We start from the raw sequence: 20245 nt of genomic DNA, 5'->3' as shown, positions 1-20245 counted from the left end.
TTATGAAAGCTCTTGGCTGACATATTATGAATTACAGCTAAAGAAAATGTTTCTAAGAATATTAATTATTATATGAGAAATAGAAAAAATAATACACAACAATGTAGGCCTGCGTAAAAGTATGCCCATGTCCTGTAGAGTGTATGCACTCAATATTTATTATGGGGTCTTTTTGCCTGAATTACTGCATCAGTGTGATGTTCCATTAGGTGTTTGTTTCTCATCTTCTTGTTAACTATACTCGACAGATTACCTGTGGTCTAGGCCAGGCGGCTCTGCTGGCAAATCAATCACAGTGATAACAAGGTCCTTAAACCAGGGGTTTGGTGCTTTTTGGCTGGACGCCGAACCCAGCTGGAAAATGAAATCAGCATCTCCATAAACATTATTAGCCGAGGGAAGCATGAATGGCTCTAACATTTCCTGCTAGTGTCTGCTCTGGGTTTGTCCGTGACGAAACACAGAGGATCAACGGCCACAGAGTACTTGGCTCCCCGTATCATCACTGAGTGTGAAAACTCAATCAGCTTGGATTCTTTGCTTATGCCATAAATATGCTTATACATTTCTGGCTCAGGTACAGGAGAGGCTTTACACAAGGAACAACAAAGTTGAAGCTCACTACCTGGCTACTTCTCTGTTTTGGCTCCTGAATTACTGACAGCAGCGCGGTCTGTGACTTGTGAATCTCCTCCAAACCTTGAACTTTGTCCACGGTCCTCCCAAGGCTGCGGTGATTGCTGTAGCTTGCGCCGCAGGTTTTTCAATCACACTTTTTCCTTCCGCCCAACTTTCCATCATCACGCCTGGATATAACAATCTGTAAACAACCAGCTTCTTTAGCATTGGCATTTTGTCGCATAGTGTGTGCCCTCTTGTTAGGGAGTTCGTCCTGCAATTGGGGGGCTGCCGGTGCAGAGGGCCCGGTGGCGCCGATGTATGGCAGCCTCGCTTCTGCCAGTCAGGGCAGCTGTGGCTACTAACACAGCTCACCACCGTCAGTGTGTGAATGGGTGAATGACTGGTTGTAGTGTGAAGCGCTTTGGGGTCGTCAGACTAGTTAAAGCGCTATACAAGTACATTTACCCTCTAGTTGTAAACACAACAATCAACACCAACAGGGAAAGTTAGCCCTCCATCGCCAGTGCAGTGTCCAAAATGTCTGCCATGCCTATGAAAGTCAAGTAGGCTGGTATAAACTTTTCTAGCACTTCTGATAGTTTTCATCTCATTGCACCTGAACTAAACACGATGGTGCAAAATGTGAACCTCTGGACATGTTCTATTTGTGTTTTAGAATAAAAGGTACTTATCACATGTACTTATAACACAAAAAGAAAATCCCACTGTTTTCCAAGTTTTAATTGCTGTTATTTATTACCGTGTAAAATTCCTTTTGTTAGTTAAGGGTTGGGTTTTAAACCATCAATCGACTCCTTTCTTTATGTAATGAATCTGGATTATTGGAGTGCTGTGATTGGTAAATAAACCCCATCCCTGTCTGGACGCACGGCTCTTTTGTTACCATTTGTCATTTGTTGTTTGAAAGGACGAACAAAGATGCGCTCCTAAACAGTTCTGTCCACTTTTGTCAAACAAAAGTGGAAAGCGGTGGTTTTAATGCGGGCTGAACTTGAAAGTGGATCTCACGGGGAGCAATTGAAGGCACCATTCATTCACCACCCCCTCTCTTGTGAAAAAAAGTCATGCAACCACCCGTGAAACACAAAACCGTGGAATGGAAGGAAATAGAGGCGGTGCGTCTCCGCCCTGATTAAAATGAAAAAAAAAAAAAAGAAAAGCTGAAAGAAGCTCTCCAAGAAGAGGAATGCGCTGTAGTTTTGATTACATCGCTGCAGAGGAACCCGCAGCCGTCTCTGCTTGTTGTGACCCGGGAGTTAAAGCATCCTTATGAAAGACAAAACGGCCGCTGTGACCTGTAAGTATATAGAGAGCAAATAATCTGAGAAATCGCCGGTTTGGCTACCCCCGGCCTTCGGGATTTCTTTTCCCTTTTTTTTTCAATCCCTCTCTCCTTCTATAAAGTAGTTACCAGCTTCTAATCCACTTTCTGCGCCTTGAATGGCAGAGAGAAAGCGCTGGCAGACATAAAATGTGGGTTTTTAATCAGCGGCCTGGATTTATGATGTTGTTATCAATGGAAAGTCCTCGCTGATAGGGAGTCCGGTAGCTATAAGTGCCTCAGCAGCCTTGGCAGCTCCCTCCTGCGACTTGTTGAAGGCTGGAGCTGCAGCGGGCAGAGTATAAATGAGAACCACATCAGAACTTGAAGGTTTGTTTGCGGGTTTTTTATGGTTTGTTTGTGTTTTTTTCGTTTCATTGCCAAACGTAGGACCTGTAATGCCTCACTGTAATACTTAAGGTAAAGTTTGTTACAGCTGTTCCTTGGTATGTTTCCGTTTTGCAAAACTGCGGCGCCGCCGTCTGCGTCTTTGTCCATATTACGCACCGCGATCAATATTGATCGCGTCTCGGTGGAATGAATTTGCCCCTTGCAGGTGATGTTTTTTTTCCAGAGACCACTTTCATTCCTCAGAGGGGTGTCGGTTAAACTTGAACCAGGTGCTTTATATAACTGTTGCTCTCTCGACGCTCCAAACGCATCTCGCAGTTGCGTTTCTCCGCCTTTTAATCACATTTTAATCGGCCTCTTAAAACGCCTCGGCTCTTTTCTGAAAAGTGACCGCTGCAGATTGTTTTCTCCTGCTCTTGGACTAGAAGTGTTCAGGAGTTTCTCGCTCTGTACTTTTCCACTAGCAGCGGCTTTTCTTGGCATGTGTCCTCCCCTCCGCGCAGACTCTCCCTCCCCTCCTTCCCTTCTTTTGTGCCCCTGCGTCCCTCCCCGGCTCTTTCTGTGAGGAGCCAGCCTAGCAAAACCGATCAATTAATTTTTCCCATTAAAAGTGTCTCCCTGTATTATTGTAAACGTATGCAAAACAATATGTTTATATTTCTATTTTGCATCTTTTGAGCTTGATGCGTTATTGGAATACTTTTTTTTTTTACTTTGACCGGCTTGAGCAGACTTTAAATGTTGCAAAACCAGAGCAGCCATGGAATTGCACAAACCTATGTGCAAGCAGAAATGTTCCCGTGAGCTGTGTTAATTTTTTTTTACCCCCCAAATGTCTATGACGCAAGCGCACCGAAAGGTGCGGCTCTGACGCGTCAGCAGCGCAGCTGCCCTCTATTGGTCTGAAGGGGATCGATCACCTCACAATATTTTCACCAAAGCTGAACGTTTCCAAAGGTTAACGCCCCCCAGGAGGCGTGGCTAGCCCCTCCCTCTTTAGGCCTTCCTATAAAGAAGGGAGCTGGAGGTGGAAGGTTACAATTTGGATTTTGGCTTTTGATGAGTGCAGATCTCGAACTCATCATGACGATCAAAACAGAAACAGAGAAGCCTGCCCTGACTTACTCAAAGACTAGAGGCCTTGTGGAATTAATTACCGGTACGGATTATGGCTTCACGCGTGGAAGTGTCTCATTGCCTCACCCGTCTTGTCCCTGGGAGCCGTATTTATATTTTTTTCTTTCTTCTTGTTGTTTTGCAGCTTTTATGAAACAAAGGAGGATGGGTCTGAACGACTTCATTCAGAAGCTCGCCACAAACTCCTACGCCTGCAAGCAGTGAGTACCGTCTGACTCATGTGATTGTTCTGCCTCCGCCAGAGGACAAAACGCCGGGGAACCCAAAGTTGCCCGGCGTTTTGTCCTCTGGCAAAACTTCCTGACCTAATCTGACTCCCAAATCAGCTGATTGATGTTTCAGAACAACCGATGATAGTTTTCTCTGATGCAACCCCATCTAAGCTCAGACGTTCTGTTTTGTTTCTTTTTCCAGTCCTGAAGTGCAGTCTATCCTGAACTTGACTCCTCCGCAGGATCCTGAGCTCATGAACTCAAACCCCTCTCCTCCCGTGAGTATGCTTGCACTCATCGGCGAATTATGTAATTTTTTTTTGTTTATTTGTTTGAGGGAGTGCATACACATATCTTCTGCAGCAGCTCATTCTCTGACTCAACCCTCATCTGTTTGCATCTTCGCTCTCACAGCCCAGTCCATCCCAGCAGATCAACCTCGGCCCGTCCTCCAATCCCTCGGCCAAGCCCAGCGACTTCCACTTCCTCAAAGTGATCGGCAAGGGCAGCTTCGGCAAGGTGCTGCTCGCCCGACACCGCACAGACGACCAGTTTTACGCAGTCAAAGTTTTACAAAAGAAGGCCATTCTCAAGAAGAAGGAGGTATGCGACGACATGCCCGTATCTGCAGCTACGCACACATCAGCAGCTCAATACGTCACGAGGCGTGTTTATGGTAAACCTCTCTAACCCCCTGCTGTTTTTTTTTTCTTTTTTTTGCTTTTGTTTCAGGAGAAGCACATTATGTCAGAGAGGAATGTACTGCTGAAGAACGTCAAGCACCCGTTTTTAGTGGGCCTGCATTATTCTTTCCAAACAGCGGACAAACTCTACTTCGTCTTGGACTACATCAACGGAGGAGAGGTGAGTTGTTTTTGCTCATCTGGAGCCTAAAAGGAAACGGAATAAAAAAAGAGGTTAAGATGATAGAGGAGAGAGTGTTTAGTCCACTAAATTGTTCATCTGCTCATCTGATTTGTCCTACTATGTTAAAACGATTACAGAAAATAAGAATTGGCTTGTGTTTGATGCATACAACATGAGTGAAAGAGTAATAAACCTTTTCAGTGTTTTATAACAAGATGACACCGAAACATTTCCCTGAGAACCACAGCTAAGATGTGCTTTTCGTCAGCAACAAATGTCTTTTTCTTTTTAAATTACTTCCGAAAATACATTTTATAGTGTACAGAAACAGGGAGCTAAAGATAGGATAGGATACTTTCGGTGACAGTCTGCGTATACAATACACATTAGATAAAAAAAAGAACAAAAAAAACCTTTGCAGTAGCTCAGAGATGAGGATGAAGTGAGGAGAAAATTTGAAAGGGTGAAAGCTGAAACAGATTTTAGAGAGACAGAAGGGAAATCCTGTCATGAAAGGCAGATTTTTCTTTCTTTTTTTTTTACTTGGGGAAACACCGCTCAGGAAACCATGGGGTGGGCTTTGGCGGCGAGGGAGAAACTCAGCTCCAAAATTAGCAGCGCCACAGAGACTCTATGTATGTGTGTCCAATCGAGCTAATTTCCTGTGATTGTTGCACGAGCGAAGACAGCGCTGATTAAATATGAACCTCATCAGGAAGTGGAGCACATTTACTCTTTCATTTCTCTTTTTTTTTCCTTCCATCCTGCCGTCCCCTCTGTCTCTCTCTCTCTTTTTCTCCACCTTTGGCCTTCGTTTCATCTGTCTTCTCTTGTCAAACATTTTTTTTTTTTAAAGCCAGTCGCCTTCCTGTCTTTTTTATTTCCTCCCTTCCGGTTTCCTCTCTTGGCTCTCTTTTTTTTTATAATGGTCTTTCTCCTAGTAATTCACTTCTGCCCCTCCTCTTATATAGACTATGTCATTTCAGGAAAGTAAATATAAATGTATAATGTGTTTTTTTTCTCCCTTCTTCTTATATTGCAGCTGTTCTACCACCTGCAGAGAGAGCGCTGCTTCCTGGAGCCCAGAGCCAGGTTTTATTCTGCAGAGATAGCCAGCGCGCTGGGCTACCTGCACTCCCTCAACATCGTCTACAGAGACCTGAAGCCAGAGAACATCCTGCTGGACTCACAGGGCCACATCATCCTCACAGATTTTGGCCTCTGCAAGGAAAACATTGAACCCAACGGGACCACGTCGACGTTCTGCGGTACACCGGAGGTAAGGAGACGGTGTTCCGTTGTTTGTAAATGTCATTTTTGCTGCTTTTTTTTTTTTTTTTTTTCACGCCAGTCGTTTGAGTTTAACTCACTTTTTTTTTTCTCCTTCATAGTATTTGGCTCCTGAGGTGCTACACAAGCAGCCGTACGACAGGACAGTAGACTGGTGGTGCTTAGGAGCTGTTCTATACGAGATGCTGTATGGCCTGGTATGTAGTGCACAGTACTTACCAAAAAAAAAAAAAAAAAACCTAAATTCACTCCTTTTACATCATTTCTGCTTAATGCATAAAGCATACTTAGCTGGGATTGAATATTCTCTGTCTCTGTCGTCTTCGCAGCCTCCGTTCTACAGCCGAAACACAGCGGAAATGTACGACAACATCCTGAACAAGCCTCTGCAGCTGAAGCCCAACATCTCCAACGCAGCCAGACACCTGCTGGAGGGCCTGCTACAAAAAGACCGCACCAAGAGACTGGGCTGCAAAGACGACTTTGTGAGTATTCATGCATTTTTATTTATTTTTTTGTGTTTTTTTTTTTTTTTAACTGTTACTATGTAAATGCACGCTGATGGACAACTTTGAACTATTTTCTGTTTGTGCTCCTCAGACTGAAATCAAGAACCACGTATTCTTCTCTCCTATCAACTGGGATGACCTCAATGCCAAGAAGATGACCCCTCCTTTTAACCCCAACGTGGTAAGGGTCTTTAAATGCGTTAACATCTATTTACCGGACAGGATCTCCGTTAGGCACAGGCTTGGTCTCAACCTATACAGAGATGTTTTAACAGATATGGTTCCAAAACTGACCTTTGAATTAGATATTTGACTTAGTGTTGGAGGTGCCATATTATTTTTCCTGCTTTATGCAGCATAGAGAAGCATAATGTTGATGGTAATTACCAGTCAGCTTGCTCCCAAAACCTTTGCTTCGCACACAAATACATTTTAATTTGGCTGTTAGGTAATACGTCTAGTTGCAGGAAACACAGTTAGGCTGTGAGGCTAAAGGAGCCCCACTCATCACGCTTATTAGATTAAAAGTAAAGATGGCAATTCACGAACTGCCAAGCTGTTTTAAATCTTTTATTTTGTGAGAATTTCATTTTGGCCTGTGCTGAGGCACCTTATTTACTGCCTTATTTGCACTTATGCAACAAGATCAAAAGTATGGAACATCTGCTGTCTGATTCTGAGCGTGTCCAATTAAGGCAAGGTGCTTGAAAGCATCACTAATCCCCTCTGTTTCTCTCTTCTCTCTCTCTCTCCCGCAGACTGGACCTAATGACCTGCGGCACTTTGATCCGGAGTTCACGGATGAACCGGTTCCCAGCTCCATCGGCTGCTCCCCAGACTGCGCCCTCGCCACTGCCAGCATCAAAGAGGCAGCTGAGGCCTTCGTGGGCTTTTCCTATGCCCCATCCATGGACTCCTACCTATAGGATTCAAACTGAGGCACTCGGTGCGGACACTGGTTTTGCGCTCACTGGACACAGATCCACCGTGCCATGTCGGTGGGCGTTGTATCTTGATCCACTTTGTTTCCCATCAGATTGATGGTTTACTCCCAAACCAGGCCCCTGTGAGAGCCCTTCAGCAGCACGTGTACTTATCACATTCTCTCCCAACACTTGAGTGCGTTTAGAAACACTTGCACAGAGGGAATGTCTGCTGTAACTGTTAGGTTGGGATTGTTTTCCTCCGTTCCTAATAATCCCCTTTTAGTCCTAAACTCCATTCACTTACCTGCTAGTGGAGGATCTTTGCACATAGCCCAGGCAGCTCAACAGCTTCCTTTACTTTCCAACTAACAAGCACACGACTAAACGTCCGGCTTTTGTCCAAAAGACGAAGGCTGGTCGGTTAAACAACAACAGCAACAACAAACAAAACAAACAAACAAAAAAAAAAACCTGGGATAAATTTTCATTCCTTATAGTGAAACATCTTCCCTCCACTACTCTAGGGGGAGCCACATGTTTAGCTTGACCAGAGATGTTATACATTTTTGGTGTTTTTGTTTTTTTTTTTCTTTTGTGCTTTCTTTTTTTTTTTATAAAAAAAAAGGGAGTCAGAAGAAGCCGAATGTTACAGAGGGGGGAGTTTCATTTCTCTTAAGAGGTGCCATTATTTTCCCGTCTCTCCGTCAGCTTCGAGTCATTTGGGTTTTTTCGCTGTGTGGGCGCTGCAGTTACATCTACCTACAGCAGGTGAACTGAGATGATTTATCACGCTTTACTGTATATGTAAATATATATATATATATATTTTGAAGACATCCGAGGATGTAGCACTAAGTTTGAACTTGTTTGACGTAGGGACTCAAATGATGTTTGAATGCCTTCATTTGCACATTACCGCTGATGGAGAGACGGCAAGAGAGCACTGCTGCTGGGTCGAGGATGAGTGGCGCGTGTTGAGAAGTATTTCCCGTATTTTTCGCCTGCCGGCCACATCCCCCCTCATTTAGTCTTCCAAATTGCCTCACACTGACGCAACGACGGCCTGCCGACAGGCTCGCAAGCATTCAATGAGAACATTCCACTTTAATATTGCTGTAATGCATCTTTGACGGTATTTAAGTTTCTTGTATATTTGGAGTCATGTGTACTAGTTTTAATGTATATTGAACGACAACAACAAAAAAAGTGACTAAAGGTATGCTTTGTTATGTATATGTAACTATTCATGTTTAATGTATTGTAAATTGTAAAATTGTTTATGTGACCATGTTTGGTTTGGAATAAAAGTTTAACTTTATTACACGTAATGAGCTGGTTTTGGATGCTTTATTACTTCTGATCATATTCGGAAAATGCCCCTTTGGATGTTAATGGTGATTTCCCAACGCACCTTTGGGTGACAAAGCCAATTAAAGGATTTCGTTAAAGTTACTGTGTAAACTAAGGTATGCGAACAATGAAGAGCAAAGGGCAACATTTGCTGGCAATGACTGGAGCTGGTGACTGATGTCCCAGATTACATTGGACTTTTTCCCCCCCTTTGTACGTCAGCAGCCTTGCACAACCATCAATGTCAGATCCAACTGCGTGAGACCTTCAGGTGTCGGCTTCGCCCAGCAGAGCAAAGGGTTTGTAATATAGGTATAAAAATACATGCTTGCGGGGCATAACTCTCTACATATTTAATCGTATGGGTTCAAAGCTGGAGTGTTGAGCAGAAAAGTCCTCCTGTTGGAGTTCAGATCTTCCAAACCGGCCTCATTCCTGTTCAGAGCTGCACGCTTATCGGAGCCCGACCCAGCCGTCAGCGGCTAAGAGGCCAGTGCGCACCTCGGATGGGTCACCGATCCAATCAATGTTAAGTCTGAGGTCAGTATCTGGTAATAAATCCCTCTGAGAGGTTTCAGTCAGAAAAGGCTGGATTTCTTCAAATAAGGATTCAGAGGCGTTGTTGACAGAATCACGTAAATCATGACCTGAAGTGACTTTTAAAGGTATACATGCCCCATTGGCTGGTTCACGTTTTGTCACGTTAAAGCCATTGACTTCAGTGTGTATTTATTGGTTCTTTATGTGATAAACCAACACATAGCAGCACATATCTGTGAAGTAAAAAGCGACACACGCATTAGTATTCAGCTACCTGTGAGTTAATAATTTGCTGTACCAACTTTGATTTAATGACCCCAGGTCTTTTGGAGTATGTCTGTACCAGTGTTGCACATCTTTGAGACTGAACTTCATTTCCATTCTTATAGGCTAAATGGGTCAAGACCAGTCATTTTGGATACAGACTGTCTGAATATCAATTACCATGCGTCTCATTTTAGAAATTCTCACTGGGAATTAGTGCTGGACTTTGGGCCATTCTAAGACATGGATACCCTTAGATCTAAACCATTTCATATCAGCTCTGCATGTCTGTTTGGTGTTGCTGTCCTGTTGGAATGTGAACCTCCACCCCGCTGTCAAGTCTTTAGATGTAGTTTTATTTATATTTTCTTTACATTTAGTTTTCTTACATTTAGTCCTAATAGATTTAGCTGTCACTATAAGTGGGTCACTATTAGTTTATACTTCTCTCCACCTCTTTTTCTTTTTTTATATATTCTGTATATGTTGTTACATATTCAAAACAGATAAATAAATCTCTCACCAGAATCTCTAATAACCACAGTAGACTCAGTGGCTTCTTTTTTAGATTAAGGCACTCCTTTCCTTCCCTATTTGCCTACTTCTCTAAAACATTATCCCTGACCTGTGTGGTGCAATGCTTGATCTATTTATTCTGTTTCACCACTAATGCTCTCTAATAACCCCTGAGGCTTTTGCATCACCGTTATACTTAAACTGTGCTTAAATTATGCAGAAATGCATCCTGTTTGCTTTATTGGGTTGCACTGTGTCTTATTTTGGAAAATGTTTAACCCATGCACCCCAAACAAATATTAATTTGGGAATTTAAAAAAAAACGTCTATTTTTTTTTACCTTCCACTTTGATATTTAGTACTGTTTTGTGATGCTCCATCATATAAAATCCCATTAAAATACCTAAAACTCTGTAGTTCTGACATGAAAAGGTTTAAGGCTGTATGAAGACAATTTACAAAGCAACTAATTACATAATAGTTACATGTCTTTACTACAATAATAAGCTTCATTAAGTCTGCCTGTTCTATAAGAAATGTCAAAAACATCAACAAAAACCTTACACCTGTGGTCTTTCACCATTGTCTTTATCTCACTAAAGTTGTTTAATCACTCTCTGTTATGAAGTTGCTGTCTTTGCCACACACCTGTAATGCAGCCTCAGGGATGCGCTGCCATCTGCTGGCTAAATCGTTAAAACCTTTCTTTGCATCTGACAAAGTTCTCCAGAACAAACGGAAACTGAAGCAGAAGTTTGTTTTATAAAGCCCCTTTCGTGTCTAACATCTATTGAAACTTGAACTGAGAGGAAACTTAAAAACCTGCCTTGGTTCCACTCCACTCTTAAAGTTTCTAAACATAAACTATGGGAACCATCTTAAAGAAACTGTCTCTCAGATGATTTCACAGTGTCATCTGTAGTTACAAAAAGCTAAAACAAAGTGTTATAGCCCCTTAAATTAACTGCCTAAAAGGAAGTAATTTTTATTCCTTGTAATAATTAACTCCCTATAAGCAGGGCTGCACAGTAGCACTGTTGCCTTGCAGGAAGAAGGTCCTGGGTTTGAGTCCTGGTCTGGGGTCTTTCTGCACGGAGTTTGCATGTTCTCATTGTGCATACGTTCTCTCTGGGTACTCCATCTTCCTCTCATAGTCCAAAAACATGATTGTTAGATTAAAGGTTCTTTGTAAAGACCCCTTAGGTGTATGTGTGTGAGTGTGTGCACACACGTGTGTGCGTGTTTGTTTGTCCTCTTTGTTGCCCTGTGATGAATTGCCCACCTTTCCAGGGTGTACTCCATCTCTTGCCTAATGGTAATGGATACCAGCCCCCCACCGTATAAAGTATTGTTATATTCTATATGCCGCCATAGGAGAGCAAGTACATCCTAAAACCCGGAGGGTAACATCAAAATGAAGGAAGCGAACTTCCTGGAATGGATATTGGGAGGGCGAGTTAATAAGCATAACAACCAGAAATGATTAGTGAAAGGAAATCTTAAATTTACGTGGAATTTTACTAACACTACAGGATGCAATAATGAACTGGAGAGAGCAAGGGTCAAAATGCTGCAGGCAGGGCGGCAGATGGGTGGAAAGTTACACAAGTGGAAAAGTTGCTGACTTAATTGTGGACGAGTTAGCCAGAGCTCAGAGCAATAAAGTGAGCTCCCAATACGGAAGAGTTTATAGAATACGAAGATATCCATTTAGGAGTTTGGGACAAAACTCGTCTTAGATGAAAAAAGGACACATCCCAAAATTATTAGACCACCTGTCCAAGGTGTACAAAAAAGCCTTGAATAAATTACTGCTAAAGAGTCTTTGTGACCACTATAACAACAGGATTTTCTACAGTCCTGGTGTGACGGTTTGAAAGTTTTTTTTCTCTCTTATCATCCTGCTTACTGTATGTGGCAAGATAATTTAAATCCTCTTCCAGCTTTGTTTTTCAGTGTCCCAGTTCTTTTTTACACATTTTTAACATGGGCACACACACTGAGGAAATGTGTTCAAGCTTAAAAGCTGGATTTATTACTGTAAAATGTAGTATAAGGCTAATCACAATCCTTTCCCGTGCCTCTCATTCCAGTTGTGCTGTTGTTTATATCACTTGGTGGCTCATTTCAACATAAACACAACAAGAAACAACTGTGCGAGCAAACCAGAGAAGCAAACACAGCGCACAGGTCAAAGCTGTCATGTTTGAGTGTGGTTTTACTAACACATACAAGACTTTACCGAGCTTTACTGAGAAAAACGTCATGATGTAGCTTCGCGATATGTAGACCCAGTAAGTCATGTATCAGGGAGGATGAATAGATTATCTAAATCTGTGTTTGGAAAACACACATCTTATAAACATTGTTATAAAATATGCGGCACATCCCAAACCATGATGCTTTCTGAATTTAAATAGTCACAGCTCCATGCTACTGCCAAACGCACTGTCTTGGATGTGTAAATCTTTTTCTACCTTTTCATTTTTACAGTTGGATTTTGAAATTTTTGCAGATAAATCCTCACTGTGGTGGTAAGAAAAAGTGATGTTAAAGGGGGCATAATACTCCTTCATGTTTTCATTATACCTAGCTATAGCGATGGAAATATTTTTGTTGGATTTGTTGGGTTAAAAGATACGGCTTCACAGTCAATGCACATGAAAACTCCTTCCACAAGGGGTCAGCGTTCCACTTCCATTACCTGTCTGACTTCATCCCAGGACCTCTTGACCTCAGTTGCAACATAGTTTTTTAACCAGTAAAAAAGGCAAAATTAAGGTTGAGGTTCAACAAGCTTAAATTTTAACAGTCTAGGGTTGTATTGTTCATTCCTATACGTCCAGAGATAATAAGCAAAGGCTGTGTTCAATTATTCAGGTTATTACAGCTTGCAACTTTACTATATTACAGTTTAAATATATTTTCAGTCTAATTCATTACAGTTAATTTATGTAGCACAGATTCACAACAATGGCTGTCTCCAGGCACTTTATGAAACAAAAAGATCCAATTCATATTCAGAGATGTATTGATAATTCATAGGTATAATATATTTCACTAATGTTCCGTTTATTATGTCAGATTGTCTCTCTTGATTTCATCTCTTGAAATCCAGGTGACCGCAATACGTTTGCAGCAGCCTCTCCTCCTGAGCACGCATGGGGCAACAGTGGAAAGTTAATTGCATTGAGTCGATGACTTCACAGCAATCCCTCATGAATCACACATACATTAATAAATGTTCAATTCACTCATTCAAAAAAATAAAGAATCTATATATTATATAGTAAAGTACAATGGTAGAAAGACCATGAGTAAAACACTTTGTTCAAAGATGACATATCACACAGTTTTAAACACTTCAGAAACACTTTCTGCAGTCGCTTCATTTCAAGCAAGGGAAGCACTTGAACGTTTCAGAAAAAAAAAAAAAACATGGTAGATTAGAGCGGTAAGTAATGGTGGTGGGGATAATGCAAATGGAAGCCTCAGGTTTTTATTTGTCAAGATTTTGATGCAAACATAAATTTCCTCCCACTTTCCAATTCTTTTTCAGGTTTCACCCTGTCCAATAAAATCCCAATAAAACACAGTGAAGTTTGGAGTTCTAATGTGAAACAAATGGCAAAAGTCAGGGTTGTGAAAACTGCGCTACTCACCTGCTCCCTCCTGGTAGCAGCTAAAGGAGTGAGCTACTTGAATCCAAAGCAACATTACAAACGTAGAGATGCTACTAATTAATTGTTGTTTAAAGTAGCATTTCACGAGGATAACTTATCAATTCTGCCGCTATGATACAAGGTGGTGCCGGATTTGCAGCACAGCTAACCTCAACATGAAGTTAGAAATGACACAGTTTAAATTCTGAGCCGTAGCTTTTAAAACAGAGCAAGACTCGTGGTCTGTTTTCTGTTTTTTGCAAGAGGGCGTTGCTTAAGGCACTTTCACATCAGGACAGGTTGATCTGCTTTAAATTGACCTGATTCGGTTTCCAGCGTCGTTTAGTCAGTTTGGTCTACTTTCAAAAGTGAAATCTGAAAATGAACCAATCCCAATTAAGATGTAAACATTGCCACCTTTCCCACCATACACTGAGCTGTCCACAGATCATGTGCCAACACCCTTAGGCAGATGATTAATTAATTGTAGAGAGGTTTTTTTTGTTTGTTTGTCTGTTTTTAAGTTTTCAGTGTCGTTGCACAGAACCTTCTATTAGTTTTGGGCAACGGATAGTTTTGGACAATGGATAATCCATTGTGGCAAATACATAAACCATTGGTTACCAGTGCTTGTAAAAGTACGACACGTAGTTTACAAACACAATAATTTCAGGTTCAGAATGGAGCAAAACTACTTTCTACCAAAAAACGAGCTATAGTGGTCTCCTGCCCAAAAAAATCTAATAAATTTGCCTTTTGTCATCTAAAGAAGTCTAAACACAATATATTTCCTCACGCATGAGTTCAGATATGAGCATTGTTTTCAAGAATTGCATAACTTTATCTCTTTACTCTTTAATAATCTTACTGGTATCATAAACCTGTCATATTTAAGATTCATGACAGCGTGTGGCCAGATCTGTCTAAGGGAGTTAAACTAATTTGCTAAGCTGTATTCATCAAAGCGATCCCAGTAACCGTGTAAACCTATTTTGTGTTACCACTTCAAAACGTCTTATAACATTTAACAACAGAGAGGCTTTAGCGAAAGTAAAACCGCACTATGCTTGCGGTGTAAATTTACCAAGCGGAGTCAAGCGCCGATTTATGATCGTTGGAAAAGTATTCATGAACTATGACCTTTTAAACATTGTATAATGTTCTAAACAAAAACTTCAAAGTATGTCGTCGGGATGTTTTCTTCTAGCCCAACATATAGCAGCGTGTAACTGTGAACAGAAGGAAACAATACACGCAAATGTTTTACTAATACAAATCTGAAAAGTGTGGCGTGCACGCCATACGTATTCGCCATCCCCTTACTGTGATACCCGTAAATAAAAAATCTAATCTTAGCATATATGCAGTTGTTCTGTGGGATCAATTAGCACTATAAAGACCAGGGAACACCCCAGATAGGGCAAGCTAATGTTAAGGAGAGGTTTAAAGCAGGGTCAGATTATGAAACATCAGCACAAGCTTCAACCATCTTATGGATCAGGGGTTTCCACACTTTTCAGCCTGCGACCCACAACATAATAGTGCCACAGATTGGTGGCCCCTTTTAGCAGGTGGGATTTTTTTCTTTTTTTGGGGGGGGCGGGCGGGGGGTATGAGAACAAAGTCATAATATTATGAGAATAAAGTTGTGAAATTGCGGGCATAATGTAGCGTTTTTATAGGAACTTAAAAAAAAAAGGCCAGCCTTTTCTCTGCGTTAATCGGAGGAATGATGAGCATCTTGTGAAGTTATACTTTGGCATTGGTTTTGCAAATATGGAAATACTAAATCTATTTAGCACATCAGCATCAAATCACCTTGCAACCCTCAGGGGGGGGGGCTCCCGATCCCCACTTTGGGAACCCCTGTTATAGAGAACTATTCAATGCATCATCAGAAAATGGGAAGAGTATGGCACAACTGCAAACCTACTAACACATGGCTATGCACGTAAACTGACAGGGTAGACAAGAAGAGCATAAATAAAAGAAGCAACCAGGAGATTCAAAAGGAGCTGCAAACAGCTCAAGAGGAATCACTATCAGCTGACAGGACAGACACCCTTTGGTGCTGCACTCTACAAACCTGGTCTTTATGGAAAATTGGCCAGAGTAAAAATGTCCATGTGCAGTTTAGCACAACTCATGTGGTGGACACAGAAAAGATACATTAAAAAGGTGGTCTGCATGTGGAGGAAAGCTTACGGCGCACATCACTCTGAAAGCAACATGCCCTCAATGCAGGAACATGCAAGTCTACAGTGATCCGTTTACTTTTCTAAGACATTATGGATATATCCTGCTGAAAGCAGAGCTTTAACAAACGGTGTGGAGTCTGTGGTTAAAATAATTTAAAACATTTGTCCCGAATTCAAAAACTTCTCATAAGAAAAAGTAAAAATTGCTCTAATTTCATCAGCAAGAAGGACAACATTGGAAAACAGCTATAGACTTCATAAGTAACCTATCACCAATTTTGTTTTTAACCTCCAGGTAACAACTCTTTCTCAATCACTGATTTACGATGAAGTTGTTTATTAATCTCTTATTATGGTCACTGTGACACTAGCAGGTCTTTACCCAAAAACACGATAAAGATAAAGCCTGATTCATCATTTCACACACTAAACTGGATATATAATTGTTTAACGAATATATTGCATGGAATATTTAACTAAATAAATTTGCAGGTGGTATTATTTGGTAACCCAACATCTATGGCAACTGAAAAAAAAAAAAAAAACATTTTACACACTGCATTTTTATGCAACATTAAGAGTTTTGTTAAACATTTCAGCATATTGATTGCTTGCACTAAACACGACAAGATATAACTTGACATCTGTGGCCGTTTGCTGAACTTACCCAGATTGCCGAGTTTGATGTAAGGATTCATGCTTTTTGGACTTTAACACAGAAAAATGCAAGCACTGGCAACATTTGCTAAACGGTGTTCTGGTTAGAGATTGTTCATAAGAAGAGGATGTGCCCACTAAGACGTTACTCATTGGTTACGCAGCTGTTGAGAAAGTGTCTGTGGCATTCATAATTTTTGGTTGATGTAGCTTAAAGTGTGGAGTCACATTTAACCTGATTAAAGGTAACAAAAAAGATGCTTCTGCGGAGTCTATCATAATCTGCCCTTTCCCAGGATCCGAGAAGGTCCTCACACATACTGTTGGGCAGAAGGCCCAGCAGAGACTGGACTTCCGGCGGCAACTCAAGAAGCACAACCTCCCACGGGAGTTCTTCTACTCTGCCATATGTGCTTGTCCATCACTGTGTGGTTTGGCTCATCCACACAAAAAGGACAGGTAACAAATTGTACCTAAAACGCCATCTTTAAGAGCAAAGTTGGAAAAAAGCCAAATCCTTAGTTGCACGAAGCAGCTTGACAATTAAAACTGATTCTGGTTTAGACGTCGTTGATTAATTATGGATCATAATGTTTTGTGTGTTATGAACAAATACACGGCAGTGGTCAGAGGGAGGGAATTCAGCTAATGACAATGGAGGACCAAAACCACTATGAAGGATATTTACATATTTCCGCTTTTATTTTAAATTCTTTCAGTTTCGCTCCTCCATAGTTATCTCCACAGTAACTTTTCATTGTTTTTTTTTTTTTTTTTTTTTTTACAGAAATCCAATTTTTTCCCCCTCTTTTTTGTAAACAATTAAGTAAGAACTCCACGAAGTGATGTGAATTTATGAGACGTGTGACTTGTGTGCTTGCTCCCTAAAATTACTTCTCTTGAGAAAACACAACTTCATTTATGTCCCTTATATCTATCTAGTATGTCTGACTTACATATCCTGCCCTGAAGGAAACAACGTTCTAAGTCATTTTGTTTGAAAATCAGTTTTCATTGACAATGGACCGCAACAGTGAGACCAAGAAGACCCCCACACACACACCTCACCAAGCAGCTGATCACGCCTCTGAAACCCAGAGGCTGAAACCCAAGGCACACAGAAACTGATAATCTCTTTAGCATTTCAAAATAACTTATTGTGTTATAAATGAATGAACTGAAATGGAGCTGATATCGCCCTGCAGCGGTGATCTAATTAGGATTTGATGATAAAACACATATAGTGGCACATAGAACCACTCAAGAGAAATTAGAATAACTTTGTACCAACAAGTTGATCGCTTAAAGAGCTATCAGCTGGAGACTTGGCATAAACGGGTTGGGTGAGCATTGGATTATCTACCAAGTTTTTTGTCAGGTCCCCCTTTTTCTTTTCCACATTTTTCACACAACCAGAATCTTCTTTTTTTGTTGCTGCTGGGATTTTAAAGGTATATATTGTTTGTTTGTTTTTTTTACAGAAATCCAAATTTTTTCCCGCCTCTTTTTTGTGAACAAATAAGTTAGAACTCCACGAAGTGATGTGAATTTATGAGACATGCGGCTTGTGTGCTTGTTCCCTAAAATGACTTCTCTTGAGAAAACATAACTTCATTTATGTCCCTTATATCTATCTATTATGTCTGACTTACATATCCTGCACTGAAGGAAACAACGTTATAAGTCATTTTGTTAGAAAATCAGTTTTCATTGCTTTTTTTTTTCCAACCGGGCATTGCTTTACTGGGCTTTGCTCTTTTCCGATCGATTTTCCGACCAGTTATCGTGCCACCTCTCTACTCTTCATCTAAACTCTGGGGCTTTGATTTATAAAGGACATGCAAACGTCACTTTCATTTGAAAGGAGAGCTTTGGGCCACTGCACAACAACCCCAACCAGTTCAGTGAATTAATTTTGCTTGACAATCATGTCAAGGCTGTGGTTGTTGCTGGGTTACCTTTACCCATCAAACTTCTTTCTGCTTCTCAACATTCTCTGAATGTGCTTGAATCCAGCACTCTGTGAGCAACCAGCCTCTTTAGCAATGACCTTTTGTGGCTTATCCTACTTGTGGAGGACGTCAATGACTGTCCTCCGATCATCTGTCCAGTCAGCAGTCTTCCTGATGATTGTGTAGCCTACTGACCCGGACGGGAGGGACAACTCAGGGATCCAGAAACCTTTGCAGGTGTGAGTTAATCAGCAGATTAGGGTCTGACACCAGATGTTTGCAATATTTGACTTTTTCACAATGTTTAAATTTTCTTAGAAACTGAAGTCTGGGTTTTTGTTACCTGTAAAATATAATCATCAACATTTAAAGAAATAAAGAACTAAATATTTCACTCTGTGTAATGCATTTGGATATGAGTTTCACAAGAAGCAGACCGAGCAATAATTACATTTGCGGCGTGTATCTCATCAATACACGATTTGTTGTGCCCATGTGTTATCAGAAGCTCCACTGCTATTTGTTAACTAAGAGTAAGACAAACAGCAAAAACAGGATGGCATAGTGCTCTGAGGAGCTTTCCCATATAAATATAAATTTCAGATCATGTTTGATAATTAATAAGAAAAATGTGCGTATTGGTCAGAATTTGTTATTTTAGTGGCAGCTGGTACAGAGTTTCATTGGTTTTTCAGTTCAAGGATCTTTGTTATATAGATGACTGGGTCTTTTATAAGGTTTGTAAGCAGTCTGTTTTAAAATCCATTGGTATTCAGATGAGAGAAACAGACAGGTTGAACAACATTCTCCCAAGGAGGAGTCTCCACCCAGTAAATTAAACTTTGCAAACTAAATGCTTTTTTTAAAACTAGCCTATAAATTAACAAATCAATAAACTTTTCTGTTTTATAATGCATACAGGAAGACTCTGACACCCAGATATTACTGCCGCTCAAAAATATGCTTTTTTTTTTTTTTTGCTCAAACAAAACATGCATCAGTCTTTAGAAAGTAAATTTACACACTGCTAGATAGCTATCATTTAGGTTCCAAAACATTGGTGCTAAAAATCAAAAATGATCAGTACCTTTTTTTATGCAAAACGCGTTTTTGAATAAGATCACACTAACTTTGTGAATATGTAACACTGCATTCAAAGAAATGGTTATCTTTGACTTTCTAGGGAGCGATTTAGTAACTTAAGCACGCTGACAAAGCAGAGCAGAGACTCCAACAAGTAGGCCACTCCCAAAATGCTTGCCTATCAGATCATTATGTAACACGTGCATATGCTCATACACAGCATTTTATATCTTCCAGCAGGACACTAACATGCATTTGATTTAAGCAAACGGTGTACATAACCATCATTCCCGGCATGTTAAAAGCTACATTCTGTCATTCGCAAGGCAATGGGGGCTGGCGTGACAACTCAGGCCTGAAACATACAGAGGAAATGGGATTAACTGCAGGTGGCACAATATGTTTGTTTCCATTTGCTGTCTGAGAGAAAAAGCAATATTGATACAGGTGTATTTTACTGTTGGTTACAGAGTAATAGGCCTACTAAAAAAACAAACCAAAAACACCTGTAATCACAGTAGGTTGTACAACTAGACCAATTCAATATATCGATTCTCCTGTTTTGTTTTTTTTTTGTTTTTTTTTTTGCTGAGCAGCTCATTGTTCCTACTTGATTTATTTATTTGAAGCATAACTTCCTATGCACGTTATTAGCGCTTAGATACGCTCGCGCCAATAGGATTGCACATTGGGAAATCTTAAAACCAAACCCACTCCTCCCATTGGTTGCCAACGACACCAATAGGCGGGGTTAAGAAAATGCCTGAC

The 20245-nt window shown here is 40.7% G+C and overlaps 1 protein-coding gene across 4 annotated transcripts in view; it reads left to right on the top strand.

The window, feature by feature from the left end:
• The window catches only part of sgk1 (serum/glucocorticoid regulated kinase 1), a 47973-nt gene extending 39390 nt beyond the window's left edge, over window positions 1-8583 (top strand). Inside the window, exons 1-10 of one of the 4 annotated variants that reach the window (XM_012868803.3) lie at window positions 1790-1939; window positions 3576-3651; window positions 3866-3941; window positions 4078-4266; window positions 4396-4527; window positions 5573-5809; window positions 5922-6017; window positions 6150-6305; window positions 6421-6510; window positions 7088-8583. In XM_012868803.3, the coding sequence (XP_012724257.1) occupies window positions 1912-1939; window positions 3576-3651; window positions 3866-3941; window positions 4078-4266; window positions 4396-4527; window positions 5573-5809; window positions 5922-6017; window positions 6150-6305; window positions 6421-6510; window positions 7088-7255 (1248 nt within the window). In that variant the 5' untranslated portion in view covers window positions 1790-1911 and the 3' untranslated portion in view covers window positions 7256-8583. Of the gene's footprint in view, window positions 1-1789; window positions 1940-2074; window positions 2294-2368; window positions 3474-3575; window positions 3652-3865; window positions 3942-4077; window positions 4267-4395; window positions 4528-5572; window positions 5810-5921; window positions 6018-6149; window positions 6306-6420; window positions 6511-7087 lie in introns of those variants that run through there. The other 3 variants (XM_021319615.2, XM_012868802.3, XM_036147499.1) reach the window with 3 other exon arrangements.
• The last annotated feature ends 11662 nt before the right edge of the window (window positions 8584-20245 follow it).

This window comes from Fundulus heteroclitus, chromosome 15, assembly GCF_011125445.2.
Source record: "Fundulus heteroclitus isolate FHET01 chromosome 15, MU-UCD_Fhet_4.1, whole genome shotgun sequence".
Taxonomy (NCBI): domain Eukaryota; kingdom Metazoa; phylum Chordata; class Actinopteri; order Cyprinodontiformes; family Fundulidae; genus Fundulus; species Fundulus heteroclitus.
The sequence above is the reverse complement of the archived record's forward strand: the minus strand, read 5'-3'. Positions and strand labels throughout refer to the sequence as shown.